This window comes from Ochotona princeps, chromosome 8, assembly GCF_030435755.1.
Source record: "Ochotona princeps isolate mOchPri1 chromosome 8, mOchPri1.hap1, whole genome shotgun sequence".
NCBI classification, from domain to species: Eukaryota; Metazoa; Chordata; class Mammalia; order Lagomorpha; family Ochotonidae; genus Ochotona; species Ochotona princeps.
In genome coordinates, this window is record NC_080839.1 from 81,357,757 (window position 1) to 81,382,464 (window position 24,708).

The following is a 24,708-nucleotide window of genomic DNA, read 5'->3' on the forward strand; positions in this document are numbered from 1 at the left end:
TAATTCAGAGGGTACCCCGCCTACTCATTCTAGACACCTCTGCAATACCACACAAGCTCACTAGATGGCAAAAGAATGCACGCATTGGGGTATGCCTTCATTGCAAAATCACTCCCTTTTTTTAAACTCATGAAAATGGAAGATTAAGCTGAACTTTCTAATTAAATTACATCCATTGTGCAAGTATTTCTCAGATACAAGAATATGTTGGGTACAGAGCCTCACCAAGACAGAAGCCGTAGAGTGGGCCTAGCAGTAGCAGCACAACAAAGAAAAGCCCACAACAGCCTACTGATTCATCTTTACAATGCAAATAAGCCTAGCAGCAAACGGGGTTAGCCTTACGGCTAATGAAAGGCCGGTTCTGTGAACAGGCTGTGCCCTTTGTTGCTGGCATAGAACCTTCTGGCAAGTGGTGAATTTCTGGGGATGCTGGGGTGGCTGGTGTCATGCAACCTCGCCATAGAGAGCTGCGCAGCCAGGTGGGACTGCAGGGAGAATGTTCTGGGAGGTGCAGTGAGAGGAACCCAGCGCTTTGGGGTGCTCTGGTCACAGCCACAGTGAGGGTGAGAAGACAGCAAGCAGCGTCAGGGGACATCGGGAGGCTTGTTGTGGGAGAAGGGATGGGGTGGGAGGTGGGTGGGGCACAGCGTGAGCACACAGAGGGCGCTCGGAGACAGCAGTCCCCGCCTCTCTGCTGTGCCCTTGTCTGGGCACGAGGCTGCATGGGGGCACAGGCCACAGAGATCACAGGCCACGCTCAGCTGGCCCTTGCAGAGACCCCTTGCCTCCCTGCAGCAGCCTCCCTGGGCTGTTGAAGGATAAGGTCTAAACCAGGGCTGCCATATCAAGGTTAAACAGCAGCCCCATCCCCACTGAACTGCCAGCTTGCTGAGCTGAAAATCCAGCTCCCAAATGACCTTGGGCGGCTCAAGGCCAGCCAGTGTGGGAGGAGTCCCGGTCTCGGAACAGCCCGGAAGGTGTCGGCAGCACTGTGCCCGGGCGCCCGCTGCTAATTGATTTCTGCCGCAGCTCCACGCAGGACGCCTGTGCCCAGGGCGGGGAGGAGCGGGCGCGCGGTGCACTTCAGACAAAGAGAGAGCGGGGAGGGGCTGGGCTCAGCCTCGCTGCGAGCCTGGTGGGGGTGGGGACTGCTCAGAAAGAGGACGCGTGTGGGGAGTCGGTCTTGAGCTGTCACCAGGATCTGAGGACTCAAGGCCAGGACAGGGAGAACAAAGGACACCACTCTGGGATGGATTTGGAGAAAAGCAGGGAGTGTGTGTACGTGCGCGCGCGCGCACATGAAGGACAGTTTTCATCAACTCATTCAGACCACGTCCGCACAATAAAATCGGCGGTGCTCTCCATTCTGCTGAAATCCCTTTGCACAGCTCCCCCCGCTCTCCCTGGGTCCTCCGCTCGAGTCCCGCCCACGCAAGCCCCGCCGCCCACGCACCTTCATCAGCAGCAGACAGTTGGCCACGGAGTATGTCACCCGGCCCAGGCGTGCCCGCCACAGCTGCAGGGAGGCTGCAAGACAAGGGCATGATTGCATGCATGGCAATCCCAGGCTCCCGCCAGCCTCGTCAGCACCAGTCCAGCACTGCCTGGACAGCCGCGGGGTACTCTGGGCAAGGATGAGGGGAGCCGGCTCCTCCAGCAAGGTCTGGGTTGGGTTCTGAGGTGTAAGAGGGCTACTGCCCTGGGCAGGGCATCCCAGCTGTGCTTCAGGCACTGTGGTCATGGGTCATTTGCTCTCCTATCCCTCTAACACTCCTGGCCTGGGCCTGGCTCCAAGCCCCTGCGGTAAGGCCTAGGCCTTGCCGTGTACCGGGAAGTGGCTTCCCAGCGTGGAGGGGGCCTGTGTCTGCAGTGATGTGTTCTACAGCGCACTGTCTGTGAGCAGCGCAGCAGCCTGCCTGACTGGCTGGGGGCTGATGAATACTCCCCACCAACTGCACCCACGCACCCTGCCTGTTCTCCTGGGTCGTGCTGCTCACACCCCCGTCCTCCGCCAGGCCTTGTTCCAGGTTGCTCAGGATCTGCAACGGATCACACGAGAACAGCATGGTCACCACGACGTAGCCGCATCTGCAGACAGAAGCTCGTGCGGCTGAAGCTGACACCCCTGCTGCCGGGAGATGATGGCGACGGTGAGACATGGCTTCAGACCCCCGCTGCCTGAGCAGTCTGCGCCACGGCAAGGGGAAAGCAGGCCCACTTCCGAGTTGGCATCAGTGGCAGGCCAGGAGTGGCTGGCTGTCAACATGCAGCACCCCTTCTCAGCCCAGGTGCCGTGTGCCAGTGCCCCCAGCACAGCTGCACCCCGAAGGGAACCTGACAGCCTCAGCCTGGTGTGGCTAGGTCAATCCCCGGCCAGAACCAGGGCAGGGGAGGGGACAAAGAACCCCTGCAAAGAAGCAGTGGGTGCCGAGGGAGCCTGGTGTCACGTGCCTGCACAGATGGCTCCATCCCGGATTCAGTGCTGAAGGTCACGAACACTTGGATAGTGCAGCCAGGGCAGGACGAGCATGCGCGGGGCCAGGCCTACCACCCCACGCTGAAGAGCAGCCAGTGCTGCAGAGGACGTCTGGATGCCCCTGGGCACCCAAGGCTGGGAGGGGACCCACAATCCAAGGACACGGAACCTCAGCCTGGTGGGCTCAAGCGGGGACGGAGTGCCTGCTGCATGACAGGTGGAGGGGAGAGAGCAGGTACTGCAGGGAGAGGAGGAGTGTCTCCCCACGCGATGCCAGCGGCACGGAAGCCTGACTCCAGCTGAGGCACCAGACACACAGGAGAGGCACGGCAGCACCCACTTGTTCCCCATCTTTCCTGGGGCCCACAGCCAAGCCTTCACCATCTGCTTTCTTGACGTGTGTCTTGGCAGGTGCACAGTAAGGCGTCCGGGTGCCATTGGACCACAGCCTGCCTTCTATGTGGAGGTTGCGGTGGGGTCCAAGTTTCGCAGCCCCACAAAGCAGCCCAGTTTCTGCTGAGCCCAAACACTCCTGGAGCAGCTGCCATGTGCTGGGCACAGTGAGCGTGTCAGTGTCTGCTCCTGAAGTGACCCTAGGAGGGGTCCTGTCCCCAGGGGCGTTGGTGCATGCAGCCTCCGAGCCAGCTCGCTCCCTGCTGACGGCAGCTGGCAAGGAGGACGAAGCCTGGGGATCTGCGGTGGGGCTCGGGTGGCACTTGGCCCCACATGCAGCAGCAAAAGCACGGGTGAAGGCCAGGCTGATGAAGCTCATGTCCCTGCGAGCCCAGCTGTGGGCCCGAGGGCACTCTGCTGCTCTGTAAACTTGATGCTGATGACCACACTGGAGGGGCAGCAATGACAAGGGAGGAGGTTTCCAGGACCTCCGGGTGCTCGCTCCTCTGCGGGAGTGTGGGATCTGACCAAAAGCGCCCGGAGCCCCAGCCGAACTGAAGTCAGGGCCTCAGGAGCCTGGCACCTCCGGGAATGAGGAGCCCCGAGAACCCCACTGTCTGAGCAGCCTTGTGATGGCTTGGTCTGACCCACTGCTGCTGCCCACTGCCCACTGCTCATCCAAGGCCCCCGGCCCTGCTCAGGGAAGGGCAGAGGAGGTTGCTTCCTTCATCGAAAACAGACGGCTTCCTTGCCGAGGGCCATGGACTGACAGCAATGGCCGTCCTGGAAGAGGCTGCCAGGAGGAGGTGACAGGAGCCGTGGCTGTGTGAGCCTGGGGGGCTGTCCTGGGCTGGACAGGCCCACTCCCACGAGGCACCTGTCCCCAGCACAGGAGGGCAAGAGGAGATGATTTTGTTTCATTCAAGGAGACATGCTGTGTGTGAATGTGCCAGCTATGTGAGTTCACGTACGACCAGGAGCAGCTGCAAAGGCCGCCTTGACCTCTGCAGCGGTCAAGCGGCCTGCTGGACTATGTGCAGGTGTGTGTGGGGGGTGGGCCGTGTCCTGCGCCCTGCACGGAGGAGCCTGTGTTCTCATGGTGACTGTTCCGGTGGGGCAGGCTTTACTCAGACACCCCAGTATACAGACTGCCAGAAGGTCAGCACTCGGCCAGGGACTGGCCGGCATGCCTTTCTGGAAGGAGCGCTCTGGAGGGAAGTGCGTTCCTGGAGCTGCTCCAGGACACTTAAGGGGTTACTCAGTGCAGTCTTGGCCGCACACCAGGCTCCAGCTGGGTCACCGTCTGCAGCACCGGCCGCTGCTCTCAGCAGCACGGGCAGGGGTACGCAGTGTTACCACAGAGGGGGCTGCACAGCGCCTCAGGGTGTGGCCTGGACATCCAGACTGTGTGCCTGCCTGCAGCACTGGCCACATGGGCGCTGGACGGCGTCTTCCAGGGCCTCTGCGTCCTGAGGACATTCTCTCCCTTTCTCTCAAACTGGAGACTGAGACACTCCAGTGCCGCAGAGACAGGGCAATGCAAGCAGGACACGAGGACTTCCTGCAGCGAGGGCCACAAGGGTCCAGGCGGGGCTGCAACTGCCCAGAGGAACTCCCAACAGCGCAACCCAGAGGTTTCCAAAGGGCAAAACGACCTCCGAGAGCTGAGCCTAGACACAGAGCTTGCAGACGCAGGTGACAAGGGTGCCCTGATGGTCACTGACGACCACAGCTTCTGTGCCAGGCATCAGTCGGTTCCAGCAGCATGTCACTCAGTGGCCTCGAAGGTGTGGGCAGGCACCAACCTCGTGCAGCCCTGAATTGCTCCCCATCAGGGAGGAAGCAGCAAAGTGGGGTGACTGAGCCCTGGCAGGGCTGTGTGAGGTGCCCGTGTGCAGCCCAGCTCTCTGCAGACACGGCCTGCTGCGTGGTCCAGCACTGCGCAGTCACCTTGCACGCCAGCAGAAGGCCACGGCAGCTGGGCCCGGCAGTGTTTGTTTACACTCAAGCAGAACGCGCATGTGCAAACTGCTCATGGCAGCAATCCTTTTCAGATAGACACTGGCCCTTCCTTGAGACACAGTTCTCCCTTCGGCCTGATGAGTAACCCTCCACAGACAAGCACACTACCACGGCCTGTGTGGCAAGGTCAATCTCCGGCTAGAACCAGGGCCCAGAAGGCACAGACGCAGCCCTTCTGTGGCCTGCAGCTGCTGCTGAGCCCCGACACGCTCCAGGAGGCCCATAGCCCGGCTAGCCGGGGGCTGCTGGAGGCGACAGGCGTATACCAGCTGGGCACCCCTGCTTATGGACACACCTGTTCCTGCAGATCTGAGGCCCAAAGCTGGGCCAGTCCTGCAGGGCCTGTGTGGAGGGAACAGGCCACAGGCGAGCAGGCACCTGCTCCCGCGGCATGCTCAGGTCAAACTGAGGCATATGCTGTTCTTCAGTGATACAGTTCTCACCAAGTCACTGGTGGCATGCTGGACGACCTGCTGAAGTTGCAGTGGCACCCTGCTGCAGCCGGGCCCTTGTGCTCTCACCGAAGGTCCACATGAACTTCTCACTGCTAGGCCCCTCACCCACTTACAAGTACATGGCTCCCATGTACAAGAATAGCAGTCACTAAAATTTCTGGCACAGCCACAATGGTGTCAGATCAAACTTCACAGCCACTGGTTATGAAGGTACCAGGCAGGAGAATGGACCAATGGCTTCTACAGTGACCTGCGGAGGGCTGCTGAGTGGTAGCGGGGGTGATGATTCTGGGCCAGCTCACCAGCCGGGACCAGACCTCGCCTCTGCCTCAACACAGGAGTCCCTGGGGCTGAGCTTCCTGGCCTGGGAATCGGGGTAACAGGAGCATGTTCCCCTGCCACAGTCGGCACAGCTGGAGGAGGCAGTTCACGGGAAACCTTAAGCAGAGAACCCAGTACCCTTGCCGACGGGGCCAGCACCATGGGGCTGCAGAGTGCTGGGCCACACAACGGGTCAGATCTGCTGGACTGCACAGGGTTCGGGGTAAGTGTGGTGAGCGCTCCACACAGCACAGGCAGGAGCAGTCAGGCAGGGGCCGGTCTTGTCGAGATAGCCTTAGCTTTAGGACATTGCAAGGGTTTTCCTTGAGCTGTGAATGATCCAGAAAATCAATGTCAGTGTTGGCTGGGCCAGGCCAAAGCCATGAGCTAGGAAGTCCAGCTAGGTCTTCCACATGGACAGCAGAGTCCGAACTCTCAGACCATCCTCTGCTGCATGAGCAGGGAGCTGCAGCAGAAGTGGAGGAGCCATGGGTCAAACTGCAGTGCGCATGGGATGCCAGTACTGCAGGTGGTGGCTTCCCCTGCTCCATCACAGGGCAGCCCCAGGCACAGTGACTTCCTGCCTTTTAATAGGCGTCTGCATGCTGCCCTCCAGAGTGGCTGTGAATCCACTCCCTGCAGCGGGCACAAGGCCCCCTTTCTCCACATCCTCTCCAGTGTGTGTTCCTGCTGGTCCTCTGGGAGGCAGCTGCTCTTGCTTGGGCGACGTGACTTCTCATGGAGGTTTCACTCTGCGTTTCCCTGATGGCAGGGTCCCGGAGCACGTCTGGGCATCTCTTGGCTACTTGGACTTCTTTCAGTGTGGCTTTTACTACTTTCAGGCTTTGTTCTCCTCGAGGGAACCAACTTGAATGTGAGTAGACTTCCCATTCTTCAGTCCCGGATGACTGCTTTCTTGGAAAAGGGTGCAAGCTAATCATGATCGGGAGAGATGGGCACTGCCCCTGAAGGCACCAGGGCTGAGGTGGAGGTGCAAGGTTGACCACAGATCCTGCCCTGAGTCCTTCTCATCTGCTGGTTCCTCCAAGGTGGGTTAGCTCTTCTCTGGGGGAGCCGCCAAGTGTTAACTTCACTCCCACAGGAGCACACAGGATTAGTGAAACTGACTGAGCATCCCGTAGGGGAGACCTGCCCATTATCAAGGCTCCAGTGACTCATTTTTCTTACAGGATTAGAATCAATGCACTAGGGCTCGATGGCTAAATCCTCGCCTTGCACAGGCTGGGATCCCACAGGGGTACCAGTTTGTGTTCCAGCTGCCCCACTTCCCTTCCAGTTTCCTGCTTGTATCCTGGGAAAGCAGCCGAGGATAGCCCAAGCCTTGGCATCCTGCACCTGTGTGGGAGACCCACAAGTTCTTGGGTCTTGGCTTTGACTCAGCTCAGCTCTGGCCATTGTGGCCACTTGGGAAGTGACCAGTGGATGGAAAGTCTTTCTGTATCTCCTTCTCTCTGTGAACCTGACTTTCCAATACAAAAATAAATCTAAAAAAAAAAAAAAAAGACAAACACCCCTTCTCCAACGAACACCATGAGAAATACTGCTACCATTTGGGCTGTGCCGTTAAGTTAGACAACTAACAACACAAAGCCTGGCGACTTGCTCCCACTTAACAGAGGCAGGCGAGACGAAGGCACCAATCGCCCACAGCCACCGATGGGAGTCCCCAGCAACTCAGATGCCCACCCCTCCAGTGTGACTGTCCTAATTCTTCTGGCCTCCACCTACCCACTATACGCTGCCAGTGGCCTGGAACCAGCTCTGAGATCTCAGAAGAGCCCAGGTGGGGTGACCCTGCCTCCAGGGACCAGGTGGGAGACACCGTTACATTGGTCCCTCTCACTTGACACTGGCAGTGCTGTCATAGGAAGATAGAGCAGGGGGAGTGCCCGGGGAGGAAAAGCAAGACAGAGCTTCCTCATTTTCAATAGGACACAGCACAGCATGGGGGGGGGGCCGGGAGCTAGGGCCCAGCACACTGCATTACAGCACAGAGGGGGCCGGGAGCTAGGGCCCAGCACACTGCACTAACAGCACAGAGGGCTGGGAGCTAGGGCCCAGCACACTGCATTACAGCACGGGGGGGTGGGGGGGGAGGCCGGGAGCTAGGGCCCAGCACACTGCATTACAGCACAGAGGGGACCGGGAGCTAGGGCCCAGCACACTGCACTAACAGCACAGAGGGCCGGGAGCTAGGGCCCAGCACACTGCATTACAGATCCCATGGGCTTGGGCTGGGAATAGGAAGCACCTTAGGATCAGGAAACTGGCCTCAACCTCTTCAAATGACATGACATTTGCACCTTACATTGCCTATGGAGGCAACTGTGTCCAGTTACAAAGTCAGTGATTTGTAACTTCTGCACGCCTGGTTCTGACAATCAATGCATACCTTAACTGTGCCTCAAAGGTCAGGACACATGGGCACCACGAATTCCTGATCTACTGACCCATGTATAAGAGATGAGAGAGCAGCTCTATACGTCTCTACATACGGTCCCGATGGTAGAAGTGGACGCAGAGCCAGGGACCCAGGGCTCCCATGATGTGTGTCCACGCTTGGGGCCGCTCCTCACCCTTCACTGGGAACCCAGGCAGGCCGTGATACTTCCCTAAGAATGGCCGGGAAACTGAAGGAGACGTGTGGTGATCACAACCTTGGTCTTCCAAGGGCCAAGGCCACGGCTCCTCACAGCTGTCTGCAACGTTTGCCTCCACAACCTTGGCAGTGCACGCTGGCCCTCAGCCTACCAGGGCCATGCGGCGCAGGAGGGGAGGTGGTGGCACCTGAGCCCCAGGCAGAGCGTCTTAAAGGATGGGGCTGCCCACAGCCTATAAGCCACAAAGACTCTAAGTCACCACCCAGGGTGTGGTAAGGCTTCCACTGCCAGGAAGAGTTCCTGCCCCTGAGGCGCAGCCTTGTGGAGGACCGTCCTGAGACAGGGCACAGCCGCTCCGATGCCAGGACACCATAAGTGATTCTCCTCTGGCTGCCAGGATGATCTGTTTGGTACAGAGTACTTGGGGCATGGGTGCAGTAGGACAGGGGAAGCTGCTGAACTGGCACCCTGGGCATCTGCTCACGGTGACTTCCAGGAGAGAAAATGGCATTGAGGACTTGGGACATCCCTTTAGCCCAAGGATGACTTGCAAGGGCAGTGAATAGCAAATCAAGGCCATGGGCACACTTGGGAGGGATTAAGGGTGTGTGGCCAGGCCAGGAAGGGCAGGGAGAAGACAGAGCTGTCTGCTCAGACAGGGGAGAGGGGAGGGGGGACACAGGTGTCTGCTCAGGCTGCGGAGACGTACCTGGCTGCAGACGGTCTTGATTCTGTGCAGTCTGTCCAGCGACTCTTGTGGATTCCCCAGATACTGCTGAAGCTCTGCGTGTAAGAGGCGCATTGAGAAGGGGACCATGGAGCCTGTAATGAGAACCGCAGCTTGGTCAGTGTCTGGCGAGGCACCAGGACCCTCGTATTTCCTGGAGAAACACTCCATGGTGTCAGCTATCCAACACTCCCTGACTTTCTAATTAATGCTGGGTCAGCCCAGCCAGAGATTTTTCAGAGATGGTGGCCCCTACTGCTGCCTGCAAAGCTGTCCCACAGCAGGGAGAGGCTATCCCAGGGCCAGCATTGCAGCAGGCTGCCCCTTTCACTGAAGCAGCAGCTCAATCCCAGGCGTCCTGCAGCATCCGGTACAGTATGCTGCTGCGCCTATGGGGCTTCCAGAAGAGGCTCGGACATGACCAGCTCCTGGGCTGGCACGGTGGCGCAGCACACTGATCCTCCTCCTGAGGTGCCAGCATCCCATACGGGTGCTGGGTCAAGTCCTGGCAGCTCCACTTTTTTTTTTTATTCATTGATTACATTGTATTATGTGATACAGTTTCATAGGTACTGGGATTCTCCCCACCCCCTCCCCACAACCCTCCCACCATGGTGGATTCCTCCACCTTGTTGCATAACCACAGTTCAAGTTCAGTTAAGATTCCTTCATTGTAAGCATAAACTAAACATAGAGTCCAGCATCCTATAGTCCAGTCAAGTTCCTCGGCTTCTTGGGGAGACCCTGTCTGGTCCGAGGGCAGAACCAGCAGAGTATCATCCCGATCAATTAAAAGCTCCAACATACCATCAGCAACAATTAACTTCGTTGTGGAATTAATTGATATAGTATTGAGTAACCAATATGTTGAAAACAAATGCGATTTCTTAACCACATTCTGTGGTCACCTCATTGACATTTCAATTTTAGTTTATACACAACATATAACATAACACACATAAAACAACATGTTTTACATAACATCGTATCATCTTAAATTAAGGCAAACATGTGGTATCTAACCTTTTGGGACTGGCTCATTTCCCTTAGCATTATGGTTTCCAGTTGGGCCCATTTGGCCACAAAGAACTGCATTTTTTTTTTAATTAAATTTATTCATTAATTACATTGTGTTGCAATTTCATAGGAACTGAGATTCTCCCCCCATGGTGGGTTCCACCACCCTGTTGCGTAACCATAGTTCAAGTTCAGTTGAGATTCCCTCTTAGCAAGCATATGCCAAGCATAGAGCCCAGCATCTTATAGTCCAGTCAAGTCCAACTACTTATTGGGGAGACCCTCTCTGGTCTGAGGGCAGAGCCAGCAGAGTATCATCCCGATCAAATAAAAGCACTAACATATTATCAGCAACAATTAACATCGTTATGGAATTAATTGACATAGTATTGAGCAGCCAACATGTTAAAAATAAATGTGAGTTCTTAACCACATTCTGTGACCACCCCATTCACATTTCCATTTTAGTTTGTATACTACATATGACATAACATCCATAACATAACATGTTATGCATAACATCATATCATCTTAAATTAAGGCGAACATGTGGTACTTAACCTTTTGGGATTGGCTCATTTCCCTTAGCATTATGGTTTCCAGTTGGGCCCATTTGGCCACAAAGAACTGCATTTTGTTTTTTTTAATAGCTGAGTAGTATTCCATGGAGTGGATGAACTGTAGCTTTTTTATCCACTTCTGATCCAGCTCCCTGCTTATGGCCTGGGACGGCAGTGGAGGACGGCCCAAGTGTTTAGGCTGCTGCTTCCATGTGAGTGATTTAGAAGAAATTCCCGATCCTGGATTTGGGATCATCCCAGCTCTGGCCATTCCAACCATTCTGAAAGTGAACCAGCAGATGAAAGACCTCGGTCTCTTTCTGTCTCTGTGATTCAGCCTTTCAAATAAATCTTAAATGAAAGAAGGAAGGAAGGAAGGCAGAAAGAACAAATGGACGGATGAACCGGCTCCAGAAGAAGTCCCGGGGAAGCAGCAAGGGAAATCAGTTTCCAGCAGGTCAGTGGGTGTGCTGATCCGCGTGGGCTCCAGAGCTAGTCCTGTGCTGGAGCCATCCCAACCTGAGGCCAGGGGACTGACTCAATCACTCACTCGCTCAGTCAAGATGCACACACATATACATACACACACACACACACGCAAACACACACAATCAATGTATTTGTCTATTTTTATTTGGAAGGCAGAACTACAGAGAAAGGACAGAGAGCTCACCCATCCACTGCTTTTCTTCCCAGACGGCCACACAGCCAGCAATGAACAGGATGAAGGTAGGAGCCAGGAGGTTCTTCAGGGATCCAAACACTTGGCCTATCTTCTCCTGCTTTCATGGCCATTAGCAAGGAGCTGGATTGGAAGCGGAACCGCTGGGACACAAGCTGGTGCCCACAGGGAAGCTGCGGGCGGTGGCCTTCCCCGCTGTGCCACAATGCTGGCCCCTCCTTGCTCCTGACCATTCTCTTCAGACCTTTCTTATTAAAGACTGTAGAGCCTCACAAGGGTTCAAGGGTAGACGAAGAACAGCTCACAGCCCACTCTCAGCAAAGAACGTATAAGCTGGCGGGCGGACGGAGGTCCAGGGGGCTCCCGGAACCTGCAGCAGCCACACAGCTTCTCTCGTGCTGCCTTCCTAACTACCCGACTTCTGCAAGCCACAGCTCGGTCTCTTTGGAAGACAGATTCCCTGGCGCTTCTGTATTCTTCACCTCATCTCTGAGTGCAGGTTGCTTGCTGGCACGGCTTGTGTGCACTTATTGGTCAAATGCTAAGTTGCATGAGAAGGCAGCAGACCGTAACAATGGTATCCTTGTTCTGAGAAGTGAGGCAGCCCCATCCGCATCTCCCACAGGGCTCGTTGCTCCTTCCACTCAGCAGGCTCTGATGCAGAACACCCCTAACTGGCTGGGACCAGCAAGGCAATCATGTGAGTCACTCCCTTCCACCAGATGGACAACTCTCAGGCTGCAGGGTGTACAACTGAGCTTGGGGAGAAGAAGGCTAAGAATGCTGTGTGTTCTGTAGGATAAACACAGCAATGTGGACTCCATGGCAGGTCCCATGACAAAGCAGAAAAGGCAAAGGGGAGCCATCTCTCCCTATCCTAACTCAGCTGTGGATCTGGACAAGGCTCTGCACTGAGCAAGACCTGGGAAAAGATCCTGATACATCAGCAGATGACGGCTCGAAAACTTGTTTGAAGGCCCAGCACGGTAGCCTAGTGGCTGAAGTCCTCACCTTGTATGCACTGGTTTTAATCCTGGCAACCCCACTTCCCATCCAGCTCCCTGCCTGTGGCCTGGGAAAGCAGTCGAGGACGGCCCAAAGCCTTGGGACCCTGCACCTGTGTGGGAGACCTGGAAGAGGCTCCTGGCTCCAGATCAGTTCAGCTCTGACATTTCGGCCACTTAGGGAGTGGACCAGTGGACACAAGATCTTCCTGTCTGTCCCTGTCTCTGTAAGTCAGACTTTCCAATAAAAAATAAATAAAATCTTAAAAAAAAAACAGCAAAAACAAAACAAAACTCAATTGAGTCCCTGAAATTCCGGTTTCAGGATTAGGGCTGGCCCAGTCACAGATGATGGGGCCACTTTGGAAGTGAACCAGTGGATGGAAGTTCTCTCTCTTGATTTCCCCTCCTGTCTTTGTTATGCTTTCAATAAACACATGAATAAATAAATAAATAAATAAATAAGCAAGCCAATTTAAAATAGTCTTATATATAATCTCTGCTCTGTCTCTCTGTTCTCTGCCTTTCAAGAAAATGAGTATAAATAAACAAGTTACTAATACAAACAGCCAAATCCACGACATCAGCAGGATAATAACGGAGAATCACAAACGGCTCCAGGTCCGCAGGGTGACCTGGATGAGGAGAAACTTTGCAAAAGCACAAAGCGCCAGAGCCCGATGGCTTTCCTGGCAAGTCCCACCAAACACCTCAGAATAAATGACGCCAATTCTCTAGAATTCTTTCCAGGAAACAGAAGCAAAGGAACACTGATCCTAGGAGGCCAGCAAGCCAGACAGGAGACATCACAGGAGAAGAAAACTGAAGACAAATATGTCCTCTGATACAGATGTAAAAATCCTCAACAAGATTAGTCATTTGAATCTCAGAAAGTTGGATCTAACAAAAACTTAGAAAGAAGATCCAACAATGTATAAAAGGAGTTATACACGATGACCAAGAGGGATTTCAGATATGCCAGGCTGGCCCCATGTGAAAAAAAATCAATGGACATAATCCATGATATCAAAAATCCTATTACAAGGTGCAGGAAAAAGCACTTGGCAAAATACAATACCCAGTCAGGATAAAAACCTTAGAAAGAACTAGAAACAGGTCATGGCCACTTCACAAGGGACATCATAAAACAACTGTAGCATAGTTTCTCACACTGCTGATAAACTTGGTGCTTTCCTTCTAGGACCTTCACGAACACAGAAAGATTCCCTCTCATCACTTTAAGTTCTAGCCAGTGCATTAAGAAAACAAAGGGGCCCAGCGTGGTGGCCGAGTGGCTAAAGTTCTTGCCTTGAACATGCATTGAGATTCCATATGTGCGTTGGTTCTAATCCTGGCGGCCCTGCTTCTCATTCAGCTCCCTGCTTGTGGCAGGGATGGCCCAAAGCCTAGGAACCCTGCAACCACATGGGAGACTTGGAGGAAGTTCCTGGCTCCTGGCTTCAGATTGGCTCAGCTCTGGCCATTGTGGCCATTGCGGAGTGAACTGGCAGATGGAACATTTTTCTGTCTCTCCTCTCTGTAAATCTGATGTAAAAAAAAAAAAAAAAGAAAGAAAATAGAAAAGAAAAGGGATACAAATTAGGACTTTGCAACAGATGATATGATTCCTTAGTAGAAAATCCCAAGGGACGATAAAAACAAAAACAACAACAAAAAATCACCCACCCAACCAACCAAAACACTCAAAACCAAAAAACCAAAACCAACTCCTAAATAAGTGACTAAAGGCCGCAGCATGTAAAGTCAGTATGTCAAAGCCAATTGGCTTCCTACATAGCTGCAATCAACAACCAGGGCTTGAAATTGAAAATAGAGTATTGGGCCCGGCGCCATGGCCTAGTGGCTAAAGTCCTCGCCTTGAACACACCAGGATCCCATATGGGCGCCAGTTCTAATCCCGTCAGCTCTACTCCCCATCTGGCTCCCTGCTTGTGGCCTGGGAAAGCAGTCGAGGAAGGCCCAAGGCTTTGGGACCCTGCACCTGCATGGGAGACCCGGAGGAGGTTCTTGGATCCTGGCTTCAGATCGGCGCAGCATCGGTCGTTGTGGTCACTTGGGGAGTGGGTCATCGGTCGGAGGATCTTCCTCTCTGTCTCTCCTCTCTGTATATCTGACTTTGTAATAAAAATAAATAAATCTTTAAAAACAAAAAGAAAAAGAAAATAGAGTATCATCTATGTTAGTACCAAAACAAATGACACACGTGGGGATAAATCCAACAAGATATGCCTAAGAGCTACATAAACTAAGCTGCAAGATTCAGACTAAAGAAATCAAAGATACAGATAAATGGCAAGAAGTACAATGTTCATGGATCGGAAGCACCAATACAGTTAAAAAGTTAGTCCTCGGGGTCCACAACAGTCTGGACTGGTCAAGGCGGCAGCACCCAAATGTGCATCCTGAATAGGGTGTGGGGTGGGCCGGGCTGCAACATTCACCAGCTCATACAAGGCTAAATGGAAGGCCAGACTTTGCCGGAACCTGGCCTAAACCCAATGGCATGTATGAAAACTGGGTCTGGGAGTGGATTAAGTGGAGGAACTTGGGAAACTCCCTTGGCGAGTAATAGCTCCCGCTGGTGAACATGTGGTCCAGACCTGGGGGTCGGAAAAGCTGGGCAAAGTAGCTCCAACAGCTGGCTAATGTGTCAATTGGTAATGGAACAGGGTGGACCGGGCAAGACTGAGCAAACCTTAGCCCACAAGCGAAACTAGAAGCCAGGATGGAGCACAGGTCATGCCGAGCTAGGCTCATGTACCTACCTACCGGTCTGTGTGAGCCAGGAACACTAAGGCAGAGGTCGGGACAGGCGAGGGGCTGAGCCAAGCTGAATCAGAGCAACCACTGGCATACGTGTGATCTACAGCTGGGAACAGGCCTGGTTGGGGAGCTAAGGGGACAACCCTAGCTGGCTGAGGTTCCCACCAAGGGGCACATGGGCTGGAATGGGGGCTGCATTCTGATCAGGAAACAGTTGTAGTCTCCCGAGGCACTAGTGTGGACTGGGATTGGATGCACCAAGCCAGGCCAGACTCCAACACTCTCTGGTGTCCTGGAGGACCAGGGTAGATGTGGAATGGACTAGGAAGGTCTCAACCCCTACTGAGCCATGTGTGAGCCATATGTGGGTGTGGACGAGCCATGGCTGAGTTGAAACATCCAACAGCAAGGACCAGTTTGGGTTGAAGGCCAGTCAGGAAAAGACACTGTTCCTGCTAGGACAGGAGGTGAACTGAGTAGGGCTGGCTCATGGACCCACTGGTATGAGCAAAATCTGGCACTGGGGGAGGTTCTGATGGAGACCTGGGCAACTCCTCTGGCAGGACACAGACCCGGCAGGTAAGTGTAAGAAACATGATAGGAAACAGCCCAGAACAGGCCATGGAAAGGTACCCACTGGCATACATTTGGCATGGGTCGGGGGCAGACCAGGCTGAATCAGTTCACGTCATCCACTGGCAAATCCAAGCACCAGACAGTGTGGGTTGAGCCAGGTTTGGTCACAACAAAAACTAGTGCACAATATGGAATACCAAGGTGAGGTTGCCTGTACCAGATGTGAACACGGTGCCCAACAAACACATGTCAAAACCAGGAAGGGAGGGGACAGAACTGGCAGGGGGAATATGGGGGGGTTCCCTTGCTGGATAGCTACTCCCACTGGAGAGCGTGAGCTGGAATGGGGGACGACCAGATTAAGCAGGGCTACAACACCTGTGCGCCTCATGTGGACCAGATCAGGCACAAGCCAGGCTGGGCGGATTATTCCTACTCGTGCAATCTACAATTAGAGTGGGTGAGGGTTGTTGGGGCTTAGCCACAGCATCAGTTGGCAGAAGCTGGCACTGGGGTCTAATTCTGTCAAGTCAAACCACAGGACTACCTGGAGAGTGCATAATCTGGGAGTGGAAGAGGCCTGGGAGGGAAACAGTGGGCTCCTCCCTCTTGGGTTACCACTACCATGGGAGGGCACGAAAACTAGGACAAGGGCTGGGGTGGCTAGACAGACACCCAATAGCATCTGTGTGGGCTGCATAGTGGAGCTGGTTAGACGGAACAAAGCTTTAATACCCATTGACATGTACGAGAGCCGAATGGGCTGTGGGACAGACTGGACTACTGCTACACATACTGGCAAACCAGGGTAGGGGGCGGGCCTGGTGGGGGTTATTGTGGGTCGCCCCGACTAGGCTGCAGCTCCTACTGGTTTATGCGAGGGCCGAGCATGTGCCGGGCAGAACCAGGCTGGACTGCAACACCCATTGGTTCCAGTGGAAGTCGGGGCTGAAAACAGAACCAACCCAGCGATTGCAACCACAAGCTGATCGGGGCAATGGACTGTGACGGGCCCTGTACTTGCTAGAACATACAAGAATCTGGTCTGGGAACACCTCAGACAAAGCTTCTTTGGAGATTCCTGGCAATCGAAATGCTGGACTCAGAATCCTAACCAAGAAAAGACAGAAGACAGAACAGGTCAATCAACCATCTCAGCTATATGTTGGCAGCGAAATACTGGGAAAATGGAGACTCTATGATGGACTATGTCAACCAGTGGATTCTTCAGCAACCTCATCGTGCTTGGAGTGGCGAGATTGGCAGCGATTCATAACTGGTGAACCATCAAAACCACTTGAACAAGAACCTCGGAGCATGCCCTACATCTGGGACCCAGGGAGGGTGGGAAATTGGGTGGACCTTCTCTCTAAATATCCCCCCTTTAAACATGAAGGAAACAATATGGAAATAATAGTCTTACCCACTTTCCTATAGCCCTTGAACCTTTTTACCCTAATTAACTACATAAAGATTGTCAAAAATATAATAATAAAAGAAAGTTAAAAAAAAGTTAGTCCTCGGCAGTCCTTCACAACTTGCTCTACAGACAGAATGAAATGTCCACCAGAATCTCAGCAAGTCATTCTCTAGATATCAGCAGACTGATTCTCAAGTTTACACAAAGAACTAAAGGCTGAAAATACACAGCAAAATACTGAAGAGAAAGTTAAGAATTGACAGTGTCGGACTTTAAGACATACTGTAAGTCTTCCGTAATAGAGGCCACAGGCTCGGGATCAAAGGATAACTGAATTGATGGAGGAGGACAGAGAGCCCAGAAACAGCCTCTCATTAATACAGCTGATGATCTTCGACAAACAGCAAAGGTAATTCAATGGAGAAAGGATACTTTCCCCAACAACCAGTTCTGACACAACTGAACAATTACAATTCTGAAAATGAATCCAGAGCTAGATCTTACATCTTGTATGAAATTAACTCAAAATGACTGTCAGACCTAAATATAAAATGCCAAAACTGTGTTCTATGTCATAAAGCAGAACACAAAGTCTAGGTGACTTTTTTGTTGTTGCATTTATTTAAAAAAACTTATTTTTGATGATGTTTACATATTTGAGAAGGGTCAATGAAAAGGGGAAAGTGGATGAGAACACTGTTTCTGATTTTCTTTTTCTTCTTCCTGTTTCTGGGGGAAGAGAAGAGATAAGGGCAGAAACACACACTGCATCTGAACTGTACCAGTACTGGGGGACGGGGATGGCCACCCAATGACATCCCAGCATCTGAACTGCACCAGTACTGGGGGAGGGGGACGGCCACCCAATGACATCCCAGCATCTGAACTGTACCAGTACTGGGGGACAGGGAATGGCCACCCAATGACATCCCAGCATCTGAACTGCACCAGTACTGGGGGACGGGGACGGCCACCCAATGACATCCCAGCATCTGAACTGTACCAGTACTGGGGGAGGGGGACGGCCACCCAATGACATCCCAGCATCTGAACTGTACCAGTACTGGGGGAGGGGGACGGCCACCCAATGACATCCCAGCATCTGAACTGTACCAGTACTGGGGGAGGGGGACGGCCACCCAATGACATCCCAGCATCTGAACTGTACCAGTACTGGGGGAGGGGGACGGCCACCCAACAACGTCCCTCCATCTGAACTGTACCAGTACAGGGGGACGGGGATGGCCACCCAATGACATCCCAGGTCCCCGATGTGGAGCATGATCCAAGGGTACTGCTCAAAGGGATATGATAGTTCTGAAACAGTGTTGATGAGGAAATCCTACCAAGATCCATTGGCTGACCCAGGTATTTGCTCTTAATACTTGGCTGGGAGAGTTCTCCGATTCGTTGTGCCATCTGTCCTCTGCTATGATACTAGATGTCCTCTGCAGGCCCAATGGACTGTCATATCCCCCATGTGCATCTGGGCATGCCGGCCACTGCGCTGTCTTCAGCCACTAAGGAGACCTGTTCTGACACACACACACACATACACACACACACACACCCCATGGTCAGACCACAGATCCTGCAATTCTCCTCATGGTTGGAGTTCTAAGTCAGTGGTTCAGTTGGTGGAGGGGGTCTCCAAAGAAACCTTATCTGAGGTGATCCCAGACCTGACTCCTATGTGTGCGAGCAAGTACAGGGTTCAGCTCAGTCCATCACCCACATCAGCCTACAGAACACTGGTGATTGCAGTTGCTGGGCCAGTTCTGTCTCCAGCCCCATCTTTTCTATGCAAACCAATGGGTGCTGTGGCCCAGCCTAACCCTGTCTATCACATACTTGGCCCTCACAAACACCAGCAGAAACTGCAGTCCAGTTGGAGTAACCCTCAATAACCATTACCAGACCTGTCCCCAGCCCTGGTTCCTGCACATGCTGGTATGTGCAGCAGACTGGTTCAGTCTGTCCCGTATCCCATTTGGCTTTTTTATACACTAATGGGTGCTGCAACTTAGTTCAGCCCAACAGACTCTACTATCTAGCCCACACTTAAGCTTGTGGGTGCTACTACCTGTCCAGCCAGGTCCAACCCCGGCTCTGGTTCTCATGCTCACTGGTGGGAGTTGCAGCCCATCAGAGAGGTGCCCATAATTTACCTACTAGGCTCAGTCCCAGCCCTGGATCTTACACTTGTCAGGTGGTTCTGCAGTCTAGCTTGACAGGACTTACCCCCATTCCTAGCACTTGACAGTTGATACGGTGGCAAGTCCTGATCATCCTGCACTTACTCTGGCTCACACATGCAACTAGTGGATACAAGCACTTAGTCCAGCTTGGCTATCACCCTAACCCAGCTCACACACAGGCCAATGGGTTCTGTAGCCCTGCCTAACCTGGCCTTCCCTGGTCCCAGTTCTCAAACTCTCCAGTGGGAGCACTGGCCCATCAGCGGAGTCCTTGCTGCCCTCCTTCCCACAGGAATCACTCTCCGCCCCCCAGGGTCTTGCATGAATTGGTGGGTGCTGTAGCCCAGTCTGGTATGGCCCGCCTCACTTCAGCATTAGCTGGCAGGCATTGCAGCCTGGCCTGGCCCAGCTTGCCCCTAGTCCCTTCCCTAAGGTGAACTGGCTGGTGTTGTGGCCCAACCCGAGGACCCCGTCCAGGTTCTCAGATCTGAAAATGGGTGTTATGAACTAGCTCAGCCTGGCCTGGCTTCAAACCTGACCCATACATATGCTGGCAGGTACTGTAACCTGGCCTGGTCTGGGCTGCTCTTTGTCTTGATTTCTGCATTCACCTGCTGGGACTGCATCCTGACACAGAGAATTCTGCAAGCTCCTCTAATTAGGTCATCTCCCAGTGACAGATCTCACACTGGTGGGTGCTTGGCCCAGCCTGACTTGGCCCACCTCCTGTCCTGGCAGGAGCAGCGGTCTTGCCCCGTCAGCCTACACCCATACAGGCTCTTCCTGTTGGGTGCTAGAGCCCAGCCATGCCTGGTCCACCCCTAGACCCAGTTCTTGTGTGATTCAATGAGTGCAGAGACCTAGCCCAGCCTGTCCTACACCCACCCTGGCTCTTGTGAGCATCAGTGGGTACTAGAGTCTAGCCCAGTCTAGCATATCCCAGACCCAGTCCACATCCATGCTGAGGGGTACTGGGGTCATGACCAGCCCGTTTGCTGCCCTCCTTCCTGCTCTTGCACTCACCAGTAGGAATCACAACCTAGCTGGGGCGTCCCCTTAGTTCCCTGACCAGGCCCGCTCTCAACCATATCTTGAGTATGCTTGTGGTTGCTCTGACTCAGCCTGGAATAGCCCGTTGGTCTTTGTCTTCAGATGCTGCAGCCTGGCCTGGCCCAGCCTGCCCCCAGTCCCAACTCTTGCTGGAAGGTGCTGCAGTCTAACCTGCCCTGTCTGTAACCCATTCCTGGCTTTCATGCAAGCCGGTAGGTATGACAGCCTAACAGCATACACACACACTCCATCCTGGTTCCTGTTCTTGCTAGGGTACTAAGGTACGGCCTGGCTCTGCCCAGTCTGCCCCTCTCCAGAACCAGCCAACCCATTTGCTGAAAGTAGAGCAGCTCTGCCCAGCCTGATCAACACGCAGCAGTGTCTCACGAGCTCACCAGTGGGAACTACAGCCTACAAGGGAAGTTCCCCAAGTTCCCCCACCAGGCCCACTCCCAGACCCAGATCTCACATGTGCCAACAGGAGCTAAGCCCTTACCCAGCACAGTCTACCCCTTCTGTCTTGGCTTTGTGTTGCTGGTGGATGCTGCAGCCTGGCCTACCCTACACCCTATCCCTGGGTGTGCCTACGAATGTTGCAGCCTGAACCAGCCCGGCCTGCTCCCAACCCCATTACCCATGGGTGTCAGGCGATGGGGGAAGGGGGATTTCATGGGCATGCCTAGCTCGATCCATCACCCACTTCAGCCCTTAAGCAAACTAGTAGATACTGTAGTTCCACAGGGGTGAGCTCATACGTCCCCCACAGATTCTGCTCCAATGGCTGCTGAGTGCGTATGCATATTCGCCCTAAGCCGGGGACTTAATGATGTGGGACTAACCTGCAGGTTATATAACAACCCAAGGGTATTAGGCACTGTCATTTACACCTTAATGAGCAGGTCTCAAAAATGTCCATCTAAGTGTGTTAGGACCAAATTAAACCGGGCAGCCAGTACAAATCCACAGTGCGTCACACAGAACACTCCTCCGTAGCTGCAGCTGGCTTCCTCGATGGCTCCCACTCTCTCCCTTTTAAGAACAACACAGGGGCCCGGCGGCGTGGCCTAGCGGCTAAAGTCCTCGCCTTGAAAGCCCCGGGATCCCATATGGGCGCCGGTTCTAATCCCAGCAGCTCCACTTCCCATCCAGCTCCCTGCTTGTGGCCTGGGAAAGCAGTTGAGGAAGGCCCAATGCATTGGGACCCTGCACCCGTGTGGGAGACCCCGAAGAGGTTCCAGGTTCCCGGCTTCGGATTGGCACGCACCGGCCCGTTGCGGCTCACTTGGGGAGTGAATCATCGGACGGAAGACCTTCCTCTCTGTCTCTCCTCCTCTGTGTATATCTGGCTGTAATAAAATGAATAAATCTTTAAAAAAGAACAACACAGGTGTTTAAGGCCGACATGGAGCACGGGAGGCAGAGTGAAGAAACTCTGCAGTGTGTTCTGAGTGGGGACGGCAGGAGTCTTACCATCCCTGGTGGAACCTACACGGGCCCTCCCAGAGCCCAGCCTAGGGTGACAGCCACCAACGCTCATCTCATCAGCGAATGAGGCTGCCCAGTGCTCCTGCCACCCCACGGGAGCCACCTGCAGCCCCCATGACTCCTGCTTCTCACGGGGGGAGGATTTAGGAGCAAAATCTACCCATTTCTTCCTGGAACTGTCAGGACATGTTGAGTTGAACCCCAAGTCAAACGAGGAGTAATACAACAGAATTCTTTCAGAGCTACATTTTCATGTTTTTTAAAGAAACAAAACAAAACAAAAAGTAATAAGCTTCTTCTCCCTGAGTGACTGCTGGAGGAAGTGAATCATTAAATTGGAACCTCTGAGCCCAGGGCGGTGGGCTCCCCGGGCTCACCTGGTCGGCCCGCCAGGGTGGTGGGCTCCCCAGGCTCGCCTGGTTGGCTTGCCAGGGTAGTGGGCTCCCCAAGCTTGCCTGGCTGGCTTGACAGATCCTAGACCACATTGTGGAGGAGCCCGCTGATTTCTGTGCTGGCCCTGTTCCTCCCTCTGTCCTTCCCAGGTGGAGCCACCAAGGAAGCAAATGAACATTCCCCAGGCCCAATGCATCAAAACTGTCAACATGCCACGTCAGGCCCTTCTCAGCCGCTCTGCAACAGACGCTGCGGGAAGGTGCCAGCGGCGCCCACGAGCCTCCATGAAGAAAGCAGGCAGCAGGGCCGCCTGAGAGCTCTCCCCGTGGCTGGAACCTGGAGCCTGGGCATCCGGAGCAACAGACAGGCGAGGGTGGTAAGGGCATGTCACGGTTCTCAGCGCTGCAGAGCATAAGCAGATGAGGCAGCAGGGAAGGTCTCACAGACTAACAAGGAAAACCAACAGGAAGAGGCCCCCACGCTTCCTGTGAAAGGGGCGCCTGAGGGAATCAAGCAGCACACCCCTTGGGGAGCAGCGCAGCAGGAGGGCACTGCCCGTTAGCTCCAGGCGACACATGGTGCTCACCTGCTGGATTCTCGCCCTGCGTGTTCTTAGCACCAAGCTCAAGGTCTGGCCCTGGATGCACAGAGCGAGAGCTCAGCTGCTGTCCTAAGGGGCACTGTGCCCTCTCCGCAGGCACGCACACACAGACATGGCTTTGATGGACTTCAGACACGTGCTTATTCTAAAGGAATGCACATAAAAGGAATTTTGCATGGATTCTCTCCATCTGGCCGAACCCTCCGTCCCTCAAGAGCCGGCGCTGAGCATCTCGGTAAAACCCTTCATGCTAAGGGGAGCTGTCAAGTGAGATCAAACACGCAAGGCTTCTGCCCCGGCCTGGAGGCCTGCCTCTCCTGCGGGCAGAAAGTGCCCAGACTAAAAAAATAAGAAGAAAAAGAAGAGTCCAGTCGCAGTGCGTAAGAAGTTATTCCTCCAGGACCTGCCTTCCCGGGAGATCCCATGTACAGGCATGATCTGCCAACATCTAGGTTGGCATAAATACTGTAGAAGCGTCCTCATCAATCATTCAGGAAACATCAAACACAAATACTCCTACAAAATTTATTTTAGACAGTCCCCTGTAGTGCTGAAAATCCACACTGTCACCACACATGTCAAAAAGGAACTTGCTAAAAAAAACAGCCCACCTTGGAGCTGGGGCGAGAGCAGAGTGGGGGACCTCCGTGGGGCGTCACGCTGGTGGGTGGGCACAGTCCTGCCTGTAGTGTGGGGCAGTGGACAGGCTGATGTTCCAGCCCAGGCCAGGGGCTGGGAGCTGGGCCCCCTTGGGGACAGGAACACTTGGACACAGCCCGAGAGCGACCGTGACATGTGGATGCTGCAGCCCACGGGTCCTGCTCTGAGTGGCCTCTCTGCCTCTGTCCATCTCCTCTGACTCAAGCAGCTCCCCACGGGCTCTGTGCTGCTGCTTCTCAGCGCTGGGGACAAGGCTTAGTACCTGCATGTGCTTGACCACGGCACGGAGCCATGCTCATAGCCCTCAGCATTGTCACCTGCCTGAGGGACGCAGCCTGAGGCTGCACGGCAGGTGCACTGACATCAGCCGGTTATGACCACAACGCGACAAGGTGAGGCGATCGCACGGGTGGGACGGCAGAGGACTGCCGCTGACCAAGCCATGGCTGTGTGCCCTGGGAATGGAAGACCAAACACCACAGCCATGGAGAAGAGGGGAGGGGCAGCTGAACGCACTAACAGCCTCCCCGAAAGAAGGAAGTGGAGTGGCCACTCGGCACGGAGCAACGCACACCAGACGTGTGTTCACACCAAGAGACAAAGGGAAAGCAGATCTGACAGCTGAAGCAAGACCAACACAAAACTTCTGACTTACGGTGCTAGATGACGAGCTGACAGCAAGGCTTCAGCACTGAGGACCAGAAGTAGAAATGAGAATTCTTGATTTAGGAGTGGGGAGGATTAAGGACGCAGCAGTGATTCACCTTGACCTGCACAGAGGGTATTAAAGAGCCTGTCTTGTCAGGTTCATCTCGCTGTGGTGCTCTCATACCGCCAGGAATAGGCTTTGAAACAGATTCCCAGGCCATCCCTGCGCCCTGCATGCCCTGAACGCTGAGGATAAAACACGTCTTCTTTCCAGTGGAACACTCTCTGGTCCCCTTTGTGCTTCAGCGTACTCTGAAAACTCCAGGCCCTCGCCCTCGGCACGTCCACACGCGCCTTCATCAGTGCAGAGGAGCATGCTGAGCAACAAACTACAGCGACGGAGCTGGTGTGGGGGGGAGCTGCAGACTGCAGTGACAGAGCTGGTGTGGGGGCTGCAGACTGCAGTGACAGAGCTGGTGTGCTGGGGGGGGCTGCAGACTGCAGTGACAGAGCTGGTGTGGGGGGGCTGCAGACTGCAGTGACAGAGCTGGTGGGGGGGCTGCAGACTGCAGTGACAGAGCTGGTGTGCTGGGGGGGGGCTGCAGACTGCAG

General features: G+C 54.1%; 1 protein-coding gene across 2 annotated transcripts in view; it reads right to left on the reverse strand.

The window, feature by feature from the left end:
• TRAPPC12 (trafficking protein particle complex subunit 12) overlaps nt 1-24,708 on the reverse strand; it is a 76,023-nt gene that overhangs the window by 11,046 nt on the left and 40,269 nt on the right. For both annotated transcript variants that reach the window (XM_058668320.1, XM_058668319.1), the window contains exons 6-8: nt 9,001-9,113; nt 1,970-2,042; nt 1,457-1,530 (exon numbers count right to left, since the gene is read on the reverse strand). In XM_058668320.1, coding sequence (XP_058524303.1) covers nt 1,457-1,530; nt 1,970-2,042; nt 9,001-9,113 — 260 coding nt within the window. The remainder of the gene's footprint in view (nt 1-1,456; nt 1,531-1,969; nt 2,043-9,000; nt 9,114-24,708) is intronic.